Source organism: Pieris brassicae, chromosome 8 (assembly GCF_905147105.1).
Source record: "Pieris brassicae chromosome 8, ilPieBrab1.1, whole genome shotgun sequence".
Taxonomy (NCBI): domain Eukaryota; kingdom Metazoa; phylum Arthropoda; class Insecta; order Lepidoptera; family Pieridae; genus Pieris; species Pieris brassicae.
This window is the reverse complement of record NC_059672.1, coordinates 1736723-1755415: the sequence shown is the minus strand read 5'-3', so window position 1 is coordinate 1755415 and position 18693 is coordinate 1736723. Positions and strand designations below refer to the sequence as shown.

The 18693-nt window shown below is 34.8% G+C and overlaps 1 protein-coding gene across 2 annotated transcripts in view; it reads left to right on the top strand.

Annotated features, from left to right (window-relative positions):
• LOC123713852 (chloride intracellular channel exc-4) overlaps nucleotides 1-18693 on the top strand; it is a 50102-nt gene that overhangs the window by 26699 nt on the left and 4710 nt on the right. For both annotated transcript variants that reach the window (XM_045667744.1, XM_045667743.1), the window contains exons 2-3: nucleotides 14696-14797; nucleotides 18373-18537. In XM_045667744.1, coding sequence (XP_045523700.1) covers nucleotides 14696-14797; nucleotides 18373-18537 — 267 coding nt within the window. The remainder of the gene's footprint in view (nucleotides 1-14695; nucleotides 14798-18372; nucleotides 18538-18693) is intronic.

Genomic DNA, 18693 nt, shown 5'->3' with positions numbered 1-18693 from the left:
GTATACAATTTAATTATTCCTAAACGATTATTTTAATTGATATCACCTGGTACAATTACTGTCACTAAACTGTTTTAAAGGTTATTTATAGCGGATCGTGCTTCGATAAAATGACTCCGGTTTGCCTTATAAAACGTGGAAGTATTGTGTTTATTTTTTTATTGAGGCTCACATGATGTTAAGTCTATCGTATCTTATCTAGCAGTAAGAGTGTTACTGCTAGAGACCCTAAGTCGAATTGGTAATTACTAGGGAAGCATCGATACGCCTTTTTCCCGATACTCTTAAGGAAATATACTCGTTACTTATACCAATACTAACGCTTATTAAATTAAATTAAGGTAAAATATATCAAGTGTGGTTAAAGTTATTGTTTATTAAAAACTACGATCTCACGGATATGAGGATTACACGCCAACACTGCTGTTATTAAAAATTTCAAAATTCAAAATCATTTATTAGTAGGAAACACAATGTACACTTATGAACGTCAAACAAGAAATGTATATGAAATGCTTCTAATTTTATATGATACAGATTATTTATATAAATATTTTTGTCAACTAAATCGTGGGTTTCCAATTAAACATAACTGAAAACGTCGCGTGTCAAGGTGAAACTAAATTGTGCGCAAACGCTTCCGCTTTTCAAGTGATGACAGATTTACGACTCACTCTCGCTATATGCTTTCAAAATACATTTCTCTTTATGTATGAAAGTCTGTGACTTGAATATAATTAATAAAAAATATATTAAAACTACTTCAGAAATTCACACAGTTGATTATTCAATTCTATATATATATGAAATTAATCCTATTACCATTGGTCACGGCAGCGAGACACTGACACAGCAATTCGTGCTGTTATAGGTCCTTAATACAAACAATACAATACATAGTTAAGACAGGACAACGTCTATCGGGTCCGCTAGTGATTTATAAATCATTTATAATTTTTAACTTAATTATATATAAATAAAATATTTTAAGGAATGTATAATTAAGTTTGTTATTAAAGAGCTGGAAACCCTGACACAGGTATTTTTTACTTAAAAGGGTTCCCAAATCTTACACATGCATATGCACTTAAAATGAATTAACATATTTTATTTATTTATATTACAACAATTACAGTGAATATAAATTTTACCAAAAAAATAATTACCTATTTAACAATAGGTACTATATCAAATATTATATACGTATAATAAATATAGAATAATAGAAAATACTTTATTCAATGTCACAGAATATAATACTTAAAGGACATTCGTATTAATATTATTATATCATTGAAGTTTGTACATGTTTTTCTTAAACATAAGGTGCTATTAATGGGAATACACTGTTCTTGTGTATTAAGTAATAATTATATTACAATTAATGAAATTCTGTAATAATCTTAGTAGTAATAAGGTAAAATGTAATAATTGTATTATTAGTCTATGATAATAAAAGCCTTTTGTTAAACTTTATCTCATTTAACTTTATTTAACCAATTTCTGTAAAGTTGCATATAGTAGCTCATTTTTCGAAAAATAAGGTCATAAAGAAGTTTCTAGTACACGCACATTTTTAAATGAAATTATTCATTTACGTACATTTACCTAAGTAATAATTTATTTGGCTGTGTTGTATGATGGTGTAAAAGTGAAGGTGTGTATAAGGTATGCTCATGATGCAGGTGATTTTGCGCTATGGATGTTCTCAATACACATTTTAACCATTTTCTGCGATGCCTTGAAAAGTCCAGTTAATAAAACCCTTTTCTCGTTTCATTTAATTAAACGAGATGTCATTCTATACAGAGATATTCAAGAAAATCAGAAACATGTATTTGAGTTATTTATTATGGGTCAGTGATACCCATAACTATGAATTTTCTTATGGGATCAAGAACTTAAGGTTTTTCAAAGGCTGATAAGTGCTAACCCACGACAGTGAAACTCGACCAGTACTTGACCAACAGCGACCGTGAAAGTATGAAAACCTCTCTAATTACAACCCGTATTGCCTTACGGGAAATTCTACTGTAACTTGATAAAACCTAAAGGCACATCTATAACTCATGTTTATTTTATTCGTGTAAATTTGTATTCATTACATTGGGCGTAGTTTCGTCTACATTTTGTTAAAAAAAATTTATAGAACAGCGGGCAAACGTGCAAATGGCTTACCTCATGTTTGATACCACTGCCTATGGACACTTTCGATGCCAGAGGTCTCGCGAGTGTGTTGCCGGCCTTAAAATTTTGTAAAGGGCCCTAAGTCGTATTGGTTCGGAAATACTGTACAGTGGGTAGGTTCAACATAAGTCATTCAGCGATACGTTTGATATTAGTTAGAATTTCAAGTCTGAGCTGCAGACTTCTATATCTGGTTCAAGTTAACATGTCAATCTAATAGGCAAGTAGGTGATCAACCACCTTGTGCTTGACAGACGCCGTCTTTTAGGCTCTAGGGCAAGCCGGTTACTTCACGATGTATTCCTTCACCGTTCGAGCGAATGTTAAATCCGCACACAGACAGTACATTGGTGCACAGGAATCGAACCTACAACCTGAAGATGAGAGTTTCACGCTGTCACCAATAGGCCAATACAGCTCTTCAGAGCAGTAATTAGTAGTACAAATATACAGAATTCCATTTTAAAATTGAGTTGATTTGAGGAAATTACTTTTCATGGATTAACTTCTCGACATTATTGGCATAGCCTGTAAGGATAATGTATTTCTGTAATAAATAAATAAATAAACTTCACAAAAGGTATGTCCTTTATACATGAAAACCACGGAAGATTGAGCCAAGAGGCCTTAGACCTACTTACGAACGCGGAAGAACCAAAGTAAACAATTCAAGATTTAAACTATGATACCATCTCTTAACTTGGTAAATTATGGCTTATGATATAATCTAATCAAGGCTAGAGATGGCGGTCTTTAACAGTAAGAGTTATTTAAAGTATTCGTCATTAAATGCATGCTGTTGTGTGTAATAAGTTTTACTTTGTTTCTAGACGTAAGATGTTTATTCTAGATTTGATAACAGTGACCTAATTATTTTTAAACGACTCCAAAGAATTGAAATAATTGTGGTCAAACGCAGTCAAGAATTTTATTATTGTACTTATATGTAATTGCCTAAATGCAAGCAGCAAGCACTGCAATACGAATATAGCAGGATGCACAGATTATAGGTGGTCCTGGTGGTGGACCTTATTTTTCGATTATCTACTACTGCAACTATGCAACTTTACAGAAATTGGTTAAATTAAGTTAAATTAGATAAAGTTTAACAAAAGGCTTTTATTATCATAGACATGAATACAAATAATACAATTATTTAATTTAACCTTATTACTACTAAGATTATTACATAATTTCATTAATTGTAATAGAATTGATAGGGACGAGAAAAAGATGGCGCTTAATGGAAAAGTGTGACGCGTAACAGAAAAATTTGACGGTTAAATTTTTTGCCAACGCCGATTAAGAAATTTCACTTCAAAAATGAATGTCTAAATACTAAAAGGGCACTTGTCCCCTATTTATTTCTGAACGAAAATTTACAAGAGAAATAACTGTATAGTTTTTGAAAGAATGAAGATACAAACTTGGTTTTTATGTATGCTATTGAGAATGTACATGACAACATAATCTATATTAAAAAGTTGCATATTTCTCTATGAATGCTTAAAAACAGCCATAAAAATATCATGGACAAGTTACCCTTTAGTAATTAGGTATGTGCTCTTTTAACACTTAAATAGTAATCAATCTAAGTAATATTTAAATAAAATCAAACACAAAGTTAATCAAAAAAGTTATAATGTATTCGTTAACCATCTATAGTTATCACCTATTAGCTTTATTCTTCTTATTCTAGTTTTATTCCTATTATTCTACAGGCCAATTGTAAATGCTATTCTAAAATGACAGGTATTCTTCTGGACAAGTGCCGTTTTAGTATTTAGTTAAAATAGACAAATGGCTTACTGTTCGTGTAAAGGGCGGACAAGTGCTGTTTCGACAGAAAACGGTGTAGATATATGTTGACTAGTGATTAAAGCATAAAAAAAATTGGGTTAAAATGTGACATGTACCCTTTTAGTATTTAGACATTCAAATGTGTTTTTCATTATAACTTGGGTATCTTCTCCTGGTACAACGTCAGGAGAGCCTACTAAGTCCTACCCGTTTGCGGGGTTGTTACATAAAATAATATAACGAGAAATGGTTTTGTTCGTTGGCTCTTCATCGCCTGAACGTGCTCGACTGTCGGGTAATTGACAAATTGCGAGATTAGGAGTTGCGCATGCGCACGGCGTGACGGGTTATCCACTTTTTTCATATTTGTAAAAATCGCTCACGATGCTCGGCAGATGTATGCTTTCATTTTCAAGAAACTGAAAGTCTATGTTCGGGTGGTGTCGTTGACTTGGGTGTTTGTTTGTCACGGCTCGGTGCCTCTGCGTCGTGCTGTATGCTGTAATTTGGGATCGCGATATGTTGAGCATCGCTTCAATTATTTATTCCTATATACATTTATACGACAGTAATCGTATATATTAACAATAAGTTATAAAGAGATTGTTTTGTTTCTTGATTTTGTTGTTTATGGAACGCAAGTCATATTTAACTCTCATTTGACGAGCTTCTTTGGTTTTACTGGTTCATTGAGATGTATTGCCAATTATAGTTATGGGTAATATAATGACAAAGACGCCTGTATACATGTATTAATGACACAATAGCGTATCGTGTATGCAAATGGGAGAGTATGTCGTGTTATACGATTGTTGCTGACGCTCAGTTTTCTAATTGTAAATACAGTGCTCGTAACGTTATGTTGTTCATCTATGTAGGTGACACGCACCATTGGCCCACCAGGTTTCTATTCCACGGTCATTGTAGAGAAACCATGCACTTGGTATCTGGGCCCCGGAGTGTTATCTGATAATTATCATTATTGAATTAATTAGTGATGGTATAGTTGAGGGCAGTGTTGGCATGGCTTCAGTCTCTCATCCAGGCTCGTAGGTTCGACACCAATGTACTGCATTTAACATTCGCTCGATAGACGAATTAAAACCGAGGAAACCGGCTTGGCTTAGAACCAAATAGTCGACGGCGTGTGTCATGCACAGGTCGCGGGTTACCTCCTATTAGATTGGTGAATGATCATGAATATACAGAAAACTGAGGCCCAGATCTTAAAAGGTTGTAGCGCCACAGATTTATTTATAGCTGTGAGAGTGCAAGACTCGACTAAGAGGTTGTAAATAAAAAAAAAAAAAACATGTGTGCAATTCACACGTGTTAGAAGTGAAACCTTCAAAAACAATGTTTTTATTATTAATAATATGTAAATTGGACGTTTTTCAATGTCTAAAAGTAGGATAAAACTTTTAATTAAAAAAATAACACACCACGCTATCTTACTAAAACGCTGTAATACGCAGCCGCATACAGTGTACAGTAAGCTCACGTAGTTTTCACATGCACTACACACGTTAAATGCTCAAATACAAGCACGTATTAAACAGTGTGCAATATACATACACACTGACATCTGCTCTCTCGCTCTGGCTCACAAATTACAGGCGACTATGCTTAGAAGACGGGAGTGGGGACGCTACGAAGTATGGCACAAAGAGGAGAGACCGATAATATACAAATTGTATGTATATTTCTGTCTCATTCTTTCCCCTGGCTTCATCCTACACATTTTTGTATTTGTGTCTCTTACCTGTCGTTTTTTCGTTGCATCCGGTTTGAAATCACAACGATTCTAAAGAAGTTTCACTTCAAAAAATTATAAACAATTCATTATAATGTGTAAGATTTAAGAACTCGTTTATGTAAACAATACCTGTGTTCCCAGCTCTTCCATTAAAAACATAAACTGTTGTGCTTTCGAAGCATTGCATGGTAATGGAAGTTTCTTTCAAGGTTCAATTTACCGGCGTGTCTCAGACCCGAAGATCAAGCATAGAAGGCTCATTTCGTTGCCTTTAAATCATGCATCACCTCTATAAGATTCAATTAATTATGATGGGTGTGTTGGTAGAAGGAAACATAACTTTGAATATTTGGTGCATCTGGCACAGGACAAGACACGCTGCAAGAGACTGACGGCAAAACTTCTAGTAACGGAGAGAAGAGAAAAAAGAATCATACTACAGATACACACTGAAACCAATACCATGTCTAGCACCACAGTATCTTTGGCAGCCACAGTATCGTAAACAACGATTTAATGCGAATTGCTAGCGTAAATATTAGGTCCTGTTGTTTTTATTTGTTCTCGACTTACCGAGCAAATACGCCCGAAGCGATAGTTTCATTTACAGAAACGAAATCTTTTGTAAATGAAGTCATGTTAACGTACTAAAAATACACATATAAATTAATCTATTCCATTGTAACTATACAATATGGAAGTAAATAAAAATCAGTGACCTAACCTTTTTAGGTCTGGGCCTCAGATTTCTCAATCTGTTTCATGATCATTTGCCAATAAAATAAGTGATCAACCATCTTGAAACACGGCATCGACCTGTTAAGTTTTAGACAAGACGGTTTCTACACTATGTTTTCCTTCACCGTTCGAATGAATTTTGTAATGTACAGAAAGTACTGTGCACCAAGTACAGGTGGAATTCGTAGCTACGACCTCGGAGATGACACGCACGCTGAAGCCACTAAGCTAACATTGCTCTTTGGTTGGAAGTAGATACTTTTTACAATTACAATGTAGTCGTTTAGAGCGTGACATGCAAATGAAACCAAACACAATAGCGATATACGTTAGAATAAGAGAAAACAGCCTTCGACAATTTGTCAATTGTAACCGACTGTGATTATGGAGCGCAATCAATTGACCATAACATTGTACGAGGAGAAATTGCTTGAAAAACTTCCTTTGTTACAAACAATGTAGTGAGGTGTCTCTATACAACGAAGCGATAGTCCACTGTTAATTATTATACAAAATTCTATAGTAGAAACAATGTAAGCGTTTGACGGTATAACTAGTATCGTGGTAGACAATTCGAAAACTAGGAACTCGAATTTAATAAAGTTTTTTAGAATAATTTTATAACAAAACAATTGAAACAGTTACGCAAAACTAATTATGGACTTGACAAATCGTTGTTAAATTTACAACGATTTGTCATTACAGAAATATAACTTGAGAAATTTCCGCGTTATACAGAGGAAATACCGCGTTTCGTGTTCCCCATCCTTCCGTCTGGAAGTCGCGTTATCATGGGGTTTTCTGTACTCTTGGGAAGCCTTATTTATAAGCCTAACAAATTAGTAATAACGAATTGATAATGTACCACCGGGAATGGACCACTGTCGAAGTAGACATGGGGAGAGAATAAACATTGGCTACGCCACAAATTAATCCGGAATTCTATAGGAAAAACACTTTGAACCCAAAATCTAAATGTGTAGTACTTTAGGGAAAAATTTATTATTCTATTTAATGTTTTTTGCGTGACACATTATAATTAATATTAATTTTATAACGTCATAATATATTAATATAATGTGGTGTAGTGATAAAATAATATGTTTAAGAATTTACTATAATGATATGACTCATAATGTAATTGTCACTTCTATTCTACCTTTTAAGACAAATTTGACGGTCATTACGTGTGGCAGAATATGCGAACTTTGGATTGTACCACCATGACATGTGTGTACCATATTCCTGCAAATAAATGATTATTATTTATAGTAATAAACATTGGTGTTAACTCAGGAATCGTACACGGTACCACACTATTCTATGTTGCATATAGGCATTTAAGGGGGCTTCATGAAAGAGCATACCAATTCTTAAAAGGCCGGCAATGCACTTGCGTGCCTTCTGGCAATGTCCATGGGCGGCGGTATCACTTAACAGTTGACCCTCCTGCCCGTTTGTATTTGTATTACATAAAAAATAAGATGAATCCTAATTTACTTACAAAACCTAAGCAGAAATATACAGCCCTGGCCAGTACATAGCTTTCACATTTCATATCGATGTTAAACTATGATATAACGGTTATAAATACTACTGGAAAATTTTAACGTTTCACTAGAAAGTTCCTAATCACCTAAGCCCTTTGACCTCAAAACACGGTAAACGATGAGTCAAAGATATTAACAATGCGTTGTGTAAACTTGCACATGTATGAGTCTTTAAAAATCTCCAAATGCGCTAGTCTTTGGTGACAAGCGTAAAACAAAACTTATTAAGGAACAGTTATACTTTGATGCTTTGAATTCTTTAAAGACAATTCTTTACATCAGCATTACTTTGTATTTGGCGTCTATTATGGATGGAACTGAGTGAAAAACAAATTTATACCTAGCTGTGCCCTGTTCTATCATTAATTTAGTTGTAACACGATGTTTTGTAGCCTAAAGCTTTTCTCGCTAAATACACTTTTAATAGCAAAAAATAAATATCAAAAATATGGTACCGCGGACTTTGTAGATGAGAAAATATTCTATAGCTTCAATCTATAACTCATCAGGGACAACGTAAGTTTCTGGTAAAAGATTTTTTTATGGACCTACATAAAAAAATCTTTTAGTAGTAACTAAAAAATAGTTTAGTAGTAGTAGTAGTTTCGGAACCAATAATCAAATATTTCCTGTTTCTAATATAAGTACACCATAGAGAATGTAAAGGTAACTTCGAAAGACGTGAGGCAGTATAGGTAAAAATGGTTCACCTGGCTCTCTGATTAGTGTTTGCTTTAATGTTAGTAGATTCTCTTACGGGTACTGGGGACAGACAATGTTCAGCTGTTACCGAATCCCAGAGCGAGTGTTGGTGGCACATTTACCTACAAAACATAAGACGGGATTCGGGACATTTGGGTAGGCTTTGTACATACTCGGACCAAATGCAGGAGGTACTAGAGCGGGGAAAAGTATCCGTAAATTTAGCGTGCATATTGGATGTCATGAAATGAATGAAGCGAGAGTGTAGGTTTTTTTTTTTTTTTTTTTATAAAATAGGGGGCAAACGGGCAGGAGGCTCACCTGATGTTAAGTGATACCGCCGCCCATGGACACTCTCAATGCCAGAGGGCTCGCGAGTGCGTTGCCGGCCTTTTAAGAATTTGTACGCTCTTTTCTTGAAGGACCCTAAGTCGAATTGGTTCGGAAATACTTCAGTGGGCAGCTGGTTCCACATAGCGGTGGTGCGCGGCAAAAATTGCCTTGAGAACCGCTCAGTCGTGGAACGTCGGACGTCGAGGTGATACGGGTGGAATTTTGTATTTTGCCTCGACGTCCGATGCTGAAACTCAGCTGCAGGTATTAATCCGAACAACTCCTCTGAACACTCTCCATGGTAAATGCGGTAGAAGATGCAGAGTGACCCCACATCTCTACGCAACGCCAAAGGATCGAGCCGCTCGGAAAGGGATTGGTCATCGACGATTCGAACCGCTCTTCGTTGGATACGGTCCAGTGGAAGGAGCTGGTACTGGGGAGCCCCCGCCCAGAGGTGAGAACAGTATTCCATGTGGGGCCGTATTTGCGCTTTATAGAGTTGCAAGCGGTGGCCCGGAGTGAAGTACCGTCTGCCTTGCTGCCTTGCCTTGCTGAGCATACCAAGCTTTTTGGAGGCTAATTTAGCCTTTCCCTCCAAATGACCGCGAAACTGAACGTCGTTCGATATGTCAACGCCAAGTATTCCGATGCTGGCTGTGGCTTCAAGAAGAGTGTTTTCGAAAAGAGGAGTAGCGACAAAGGGTATTTTTTTCGCGGAAAACGCGCAAACTTGTGTCTTCTTGGGGTTAAATTGGACTAGGTTTAGTCTACCCCAGTCCGAGACTCCACGTAAAAGAGTTTCGACTCGGTCAGGGCCCTTGCGGAAAAAGGCGTGATAATATAAATTAAGAAAGATAAGGATTAAGAAAAACACTTTTTGAACGGATTGAAGCTATGTATTATTATTAAAAACTTATAAATATTTACATAAGTCTAAAATTTAATTTTTTTCGACGTTTCGCGTGCTTTTCAGCGTGCGTGGTCACGGTGACCAGTGTGAAAAAAAGTGTTTGTCTTAATGTATGGTAACAAAAGACAAGATAATTTAAACAGATCTAAATATCATTATTTCAGAACTGAATTTGACCTAAGATTATAGTCTTCAAGCTGCAGTCTTCAGCTAGTAATCATATACAAATGGTTTCCAAGTTATTGTTTTAGTAAATAATGCTATCAAGTATTATTGTTACATATCGCTGGGAACTAGGGCAAATGTATAAACAATTGAAATGCAATCACCGTTTCATCGAACACATTCAAATGCTTGTTTGGCTACCAATTTAATTTCTCTTAAAATTCCTACCATATAATTGTTATGTCGGATACAATTTTGTATTGAGCTCCAACAAGAGTTATTTTTTGTGTTTGAGTGAGTGGCACAGTGCAAAGAGGAGGTCTTTGAAAACCCACACAGACCCAGAAGAAGGTTCAAAAATTCAAATTCAAAATTCTTTATTTGTTCACATATATATACAATAGAATTCAGATTGAGGCCTCCCTAGTAAGTCAGAGACCTGTGACAGGGAAGCTTCGCTCTTCTTTAAATCAACCAACACAATTGGTTTAAAAAAAAAAAAAACAAATATATGAATATATTATGATGACTATGTAATGTGTTTGTGAAAGACGAAACAAATGTGTGCGCGTGTTGCATGAAAAGATGGATTAAGGAAAAAATTATATTAGATGATTTAACAATGCTTCTGTTTTGTTGTAGTTAAGTGTACCGAGGCAATGGTTTAAAGTTATTTTACATTTATGGTATGTAAGATTATGAAAGCTAAGGGTTTTATTAAAACTATTATAGAGATAAGCTGAGCGATTGTTGTATTGATTACGTGCAAAGATAGTCTTGCAAATTGTGTAGCTGATTATATTATGTTGGGTCCTTTTTTGAGGTGTGTCTGTTCTATGTGGAGAGGTTGCGTGTCTCCTAAGGACACAACGGAGAATATAGAGCTGGCGTATGGTCAGTAGTTTGCAAGACTTGTACAACTCTTCAGTTGGAAAACTTTTATTTTTTAAGTAACATTATTTTTATAATTGCTCTCTAAGCTCTTTCAAGTGCTAGAACTTTGGTTTTCTAGTAGTAGTAGAGTAGAGTCTAGAGTAGGCTGATATAAATCGCCATTATATAAAGAATTAAAGAGCGATAGTGAATAAAAAGCTCAGTGATGCAATTAACTAGTATGTAATGTACCGGTCTCTTGTCGTTTTCTGCAAAGGCATTCGGTGGAAAGTTTGACGCTAAAAAAGGGAAAAGTCAGCTAATGCACTTCCCGTCTATGTTTCTCGTATTAGCACAGATTAGTACGCCTTCATCCAATACTAATTAGTAATAAAATGACATTAATATAACCTAATTTATAAAATCTTAATCAATCTTGCAAACCAAACGTTTTTGTCTTTCTATCATATTGTATTTCCGCTGTGATAAGGAGTGCAAATTAGTGATTAATTTCTTACCGTAGTAAAATTTATTCTTTGATTATAATTGCCTCTGTGTCATCAGTAAGTTATGATAATGTATTTTCAAAACCAGTGGCGTTCCTTTTTTAGATCCGGGGCCTCAGAATTCTGTATGTTATCTATTATTTTCTACATTATATATATATTTCGATACGCTTGACGAGCGAATGTTAAATGCGCACACCAGATAGTCATGTCCGCACAGCGACGGGGATCGAACCTACGATATCAGGAATGAGTCGCACGGTCAAACACTTTTCGTTTACTAATTGATTCAAATGTACATGACTAATAATTTATTGGAAAAAAAAACATTTTTGGTCACGCGTCACATTTTTCGGTTACGCGCCACCTTTTTCTTGTCCCTACCTACCACGGTTGAATCGAAGAGATTCGAAGCCATTAATAACAAAAATATATAATAACGATAATAATGATAGTAATCATTATATTACAATTATTGAAATTCTATAATAATCTTAGTAGTAATAAGGTAAAATGAAATAATTGTGTTATTTGTATTCATGTCTATGATTATAAAAGCCTTTTGTTAAACTTTATCTAATTTAACTTTATTCAACCAATTTCTGTAAAGTTGCATATAGTAGATCATTTTTCGAAAAGTAAGGTCATGAAGAAATTTCACTTCTTAAGTGTGTACACTAGTATACACACACATTTTTTATTAACATATTTGTTAGTAAGAGTATTTACTAATAAAATTTAAAAAAGGTTACATGGAGTCATTTACATTGACCCATGTAATCCAGCCTTCTAGCTTACCAAAGATACAACTCGCTTGCGCATTGTGGCGTAAAAACAGACCACTACTGCACACCCAAACTTGTAATGATAATGATAATTACGACAAGAATAATTACAAAATTTAATTTGTAATTTAAGTTGTCTTAAATTCGAGCCAAAATATAATTGTAATTATAATATTAACTCAAAATGAGCAACATAATTGAGGTTAAATGACCGAAAAGTCTTTAATACATATACCGTAATACATAAATTAGTAAATGCTATGTTTAGGTTTGCTTCACGCAAGTAATAGTTGTTTGCATCGGTTGTTCACAGCAGTGTTGGTCTAGTGGCGACACTACCAAGAGATCTGGTAAACTTGTCAAATAATATATTTAAGATAATTATAAAACAAAAGGTCTCTAGGAAAGCTTATTATAAAACATCATATTACCTATAAGATAAGGATGCTTGGAATTAAAAATAATTTGCTCCGGCTATTTAATTTAACTCTAATAAAAGCATTGTAAATAACTTAGGTCGATCAAAAAAATAAAAAAAAAAACTAGCCCGAGGTCCTTGCCTTTCTCCTTGGTTGCTGGTCGCGATTCTGAACAGGCGGTAGAGTTGACAATTCAAAGTGATTCAACTGAATAAATGAATTATTTACGTCCTTCACCACGCTAACGGTGAAGAAAAACATGGTGAGGACCAGCTTGCCTAAAACCCAAAATGTCATTGACAAATAATCATAATACAGATTGACAGAAATTTTTTAATTTATACAAAAATACTATGGGGAAAGTACTTATACGGTTGAAGTTAAATTTATTGACGCATTGCCGCGAAAATTGCATTTAGTAATGGCAATATATGTTATGTATGTATTTCTGTTATCAATAAATAAATGTTATGGCAACATTTTAATATTTACTTCCACTGTAATTATTATTTTTTCTATTCTTACATTATTTTACTTTTTTTTGCGACTGAGGGCAAAACTAACTGTTGTGGTCTCTGGCAGAATGACCAGCGCTGTGGAACACGTCTGCTCCACAGGATAATGCCAGGGCCAGTTAAAACCACAATACACACAGATTACACACTTAATTTGTACCTTATTCGTTTTTTTTTTTTCATATTTTTTTGTTATATTTCTATTTGTGAGTATCTTTAATAAATTATCTATGCCTGTCTGTAAATTTAATTATTTAATAAATTCATGGCGTTATCGCTTTCAAGCGATCTCTTGAACTACTTGCAGTTTTAAAGTCAATATAATAGTTTTCTATTTTTCGATTCATATAAACATATTTTATTAGATACAGTAAGTTATTCTCGTTAATTAAATATTTATTGGTCAAAAGAAGTAAAAAAAATTCAACTGTATGTTGCGTCTCTTAATTGCGAAATTAATCTACTAACAAAAAAATATGGATATATCAAATACGGCTTTTTATACTATATATATATTAATATTTTTTTTGTACCAAGTACCAAGCTTGTTGATGTCGAAAATGTGGTTGCACCAAACTAAAAAAAGTTACCTTAAGATAGGATTTTTAATCACTATTAACCTAATTTAGGTATTGTTATATCTTATCAATTGTCATTAACAATCCATTGTATATGTAGAGTAAATCGGCAACGCACTCACTAAAATGAGTGCCCATGGGCTGCGATGACTGCCTTTTTTTTCGTGCCGTTGCCATCCTATCCTATAAAACAAATATACTATTATATATAATAGTATAATTCTTATAAATATTATATACACATTCAACGTATACAACAATGATAAGCCTAAAACTTCGAACAGTTCGCATAATTAATGTATACGGACAAAGGACATCATATTGCTCCGCGTTAACCCTCAAATCTCAAAATAACATCCGAAAAAATTGCAAGACTTCACAGGTATTTTTGGCTAATCTTAGATATCATTACTTGGGTCATATATTTAAGGTTTGATGCATTTTTATAAAGTATAAAACCTTTTCCTTTCCTTCTGTTTATGAGGAATTCGTTCTGTGGTATAGCCGTTCAGTCACCAAGCTCAAAGCACTTCGCATCTGAATTTTTCTGTACTTTTAGTTTATTTGAGCAATCTTCTTTTTATAGTCTCATCTCTTTGCGAAGGTTGGCGATCATTATGGCTGGTTTAATTTTGTATGCCGCGCTTCTTAACAATGACTTGGTGCTTCGGCCAAAAGATTGTCTAAAGTTTTTTCAAACAAGCCTTTCGTCTGTGGCGAGGTCTACTTCTACCTGCCTTGTCTGATTAGCTGAATGAGCTCGTAATTTATGTGTTATTTAAACGTGTCCGATATACTTGCAATTTAAGCAATAATAATAAAACTCTAAGCCCTGATCCATTCTTTGTACTAATTATGTAATTATTTGTTTTCAGGCGTCAACGATTGATGGCAGACGAAAAGGTGCATGTCTCTTCTGTCAGGAATACTTTATGGATCTCTATCTATTAGCGGAGCTCAAGACCATCAGCCTAAAAGTGAGTACATTTTTATTGAGTACAATTTAATTCTCAATTTGTTCAGATGAGGTAAATAAAGAATATTCTGGCGCTACAACCAGTAATGTGAGTCGAGACTTATTATAATACAATATTAAACTAAAACAAAATTATTATAAAGCGGCGGGATAGTGGCGTGTAGATCGCGCGATTGGTAAATCAGTTGACGTTTGTGTCCCGCGCTGTTTACGATGCGCAAACTTTCCCCCCACTCCCTTGTTTAATGCTCAAGAAGTTTGCCGGTATCTGTAATATTAAATGCGGCAAGAAATCTTCACTTGGCTTAGGCCCGTGTGCTGGGGTGGATCATGAACCGTTTAAACAAAACGTTAATAATGAAATATTATTTGAATTAAGTTTATATACAGTCAAACCTGCGTAAGTGTTGACTGGGTAAGGGAGACAACTCTATTTATGACAGAATTTACCGGGTCCTGTCATTTTGCCCTCCTAAAATATCTATAAGTGAAACATGTCAGTCATTTTTCGCTTGAACAAGTGAGATCGATAATTGATCTAATATATAAAATTCTCGTTTAGAACTAAAGTTCTCCGAAATATCTCAACCAATTGTTATGAAATTTTGTGTACATATTGGTTAGGTGTAAGAATCGGACAATATATTTTGATTAACATGTTGAGGGTGGTTGGTCCACCCCTAAATATATAGTTTTTTTAAGACAATTTTTTTATGATACAGCTTGTAAAAATACATTTAACCTTTAATTTTCACCCCACTACGATCAAACATTTTTTTATTATAGTAGATAGTTATTTTTACTGAACTAAAAAATGTTTTCTAGAAATACACAAGGCAAACAACGTTTACCGTGTCAGTTAGTACCCCTTATAAGCGACAATTAGATGCATTTAACTTTTGTATTTATGACTCATTCTTAAACTTCAAGGGACTCTTATTCAATTTGAAGCAAATGTTCGTCTGTTATTGTTTTCTATGGTTTTATAGTCCTCTATATGAGAGACAGAACCCTTCTGTAACTCTGGAAGAGAAATTGCGAATCGCGGCCTCTTATGCTCTCACGGCAAACTTGGATAAGTTTGCCGTAAATACAATCTATATTCTTTCCACGCGTTTTAGTTTGCGGGTACTTTAAATGGAAAGACTCATTCTAAAAGTACCCCCCAACTATCCATTAGCACCCTTTATACAAAAATTTACAAACTACAAAACCTTTTTGACATATATGTATATCATACTTAGCATCTAGGTACTATATCTTGACTGAAGGTTTAGATATTTTATATGATATATTTTTGAGTCTAGGACTTCCCTTGTTCTCTTAGTTTTTCTTTGAAGTACTAGAAAGAGTTCATTGCGGATAGAAAAAGCACAGCATGACTTCGAGTTTGTCATAACATTGCTCTTATACTTAATTCTCAGCCCCTAAAGCGTGATTAAAAATTGTTTTCTTCATATGTATGAATGATCAGCTAATAGCTTCAGCGTTTGAATCTCATGGTGTGTACATAAACGCATGAAAGAAGACAACTTAGAAGGAAGGACCAAATTAAGAAAACAGTAGGTGCTACATGGCAAAGAGTGGCATAGTTTAGAGAGGAATTGCCGCATTTGAAGGAGGCCAGAAAAGGCACACAGACCTGAAAGAAAGAGATAGAAATATAAATTTGTTTAAGTGTAAAAGTATCTGAAATGAAAGGCCATTATTATTATTGTTACGAGCTAGGGGATCGGATAGAAAATGCCGTAGATTTCTTCAAGGGTTTATTTCTTGAAAAATCAATGAGGAATTTATGAGCACAAATTGATTGCAGAAATGTACTTATAACACACAAAAACACAGTCACTTATTACTTCACTTATGCACACTTCGCACAGTACTTTATCACTTATATTCACTTTATTCGCACTTTATCACTTCGGTGTTTCGCTCTTGTTATCGCATTCAAAGCTAAAGGCGACTAGTCGCGTTTCGGCTCGCTTATATATCCCTGGGAATAATTCTAAACAATATTCGAGAACTTTCTAGGCGGGCTTGCTACTGAGTAGCGATTGCACAATTCTAGAACGTCCGCACTCTTTGTCTCTTTCGCACGTTGCTCCGTCCTTGTCGTACGGCGTTCTAGAGTGCTCGTCTAGTTTCGAGAAAGTTCTGATCTTCTCTCTCTCTCTCTCTCGTATCATTTCGTCCTTGTCTCACACCTAGAAAGTTCGGTCTAGAATATTCCTTCATCAAAGGGGTATAACTAGGCCTGAAAACGCCTGAAAACGGGTCCCCTGAAAACTGCACCAATCGACTACACATGTTCTGAAACTGACTGAAAAAAGGTTTCAGCTTCCTGAAAACTAGGGTAACATTATGGAAATTACAATTTTCTAATATGTGATTGACCCTCTCCTGAAACGGTCAGAAATCATATTACAGCCTGCTGAAAAGTTCTCTAAGTAGTGGAAAAATCTAGAAACATTGCAGTCGACCCGTCTTCGTAACATTATTATGTACTTAATTTGCTGAGACTATGTTACGACATTAGCCATACTGATTACGAGATGATATAAATGTGAGGATTAGCCTCTATTTATAGTTCTAATCAACGTTAAAAAATCAATAGGAGCACTGCTACGGTCAAGTGTGTATTATGAGCAACAATGTTAACATGAAAGATTAAACCTTCAACTTGGCAATACAAAACCTTTGAGATTGTAGTGATAGTGAATCAAGACGACTAAGCGTGACTCGAGTATGCCCAGGGGGGAGTTCAGGGGGGATTTTAGCGCGTTTTCGTATACGCGATTTCCGTCCCCCATATTGAACGCGGAGAGTTTTCAAATCCATAATTAATTTTGCGTACATTTACAACTGTTTCAATTGTGTTTATATAAAATTAAACTAAACTTGGTTGCATTTGTGTAACATTGTTAATAAAAAAAACTGGTTTACAATACTCCTACAACGCGATTTCATATAACGCGTTCCAGATCTACAGGGACTACTGTATAGCGAATTTTGTTTTTCATAGTTACGTCTCGTTTCAGTGTTAACACTAAAACTATAGTTATGGCGTGTGGAAACGAAATGTCTAATACCTATTTTTTATAAGGCGTTTATTACTAAAAAAGACATTTCAGAGTTGTGTTATATTCAAAAACAATATTTATTATAAATAAAGCAAAATAAGATGAGGTTGTTAAAATTGTTAATTTAAGAGTGGTGTAAGAATGTTATTTATTTATGTAATTTTCGTTACAAATAAAAACAAGTAATATAAATGATTGGGGACTCAATAGACGGCTTAACAAGCGATCTTCCTGACAACTAGTAATGAAAAAATAAAAGAAATACTGAGTGTTCATAATAAAAATTAATATGGATAAAATTACTAATAATTAATATAAAAATAGATATGGGTAAAACTTAAAAGTTTCTGTAGAAGACTTTGTAAACATATTTTAAAGTTTGCTGCTACTGCTCCCTCATCTGTAACATATAACACTAAAATACAAATTCTTGACTAGGCCGACCACAGCTGTAAGCGCTAAACTTTATAATACAATATTGGTCCAAATCTTTCAGGTAACAACAGTGGACATGCAAAAGCCACCTCCAGACTTCCGCACCAACTTCGAGGCAACACATCCGCCGATCCTCATCGACAACGGCCTTGCAATCCTCGAGAATGAGAAGATAGAACGGCACATCATGAAATCCGTGCCTGGTGGCCACAATTTATTCGTTCAGGTATTTCCATCGTTATAGTCATACGGTGTAGGACGTTATAGCTGAACAGCTACCCTCTATGTGCACTTGCGGCCAGCGAGATAGTTGCATTATTATGAAATCGCAATGTAGCACTCGTACCAGGCGGTGCGTGGCCAGCGGCCTCATCGAGCCGCG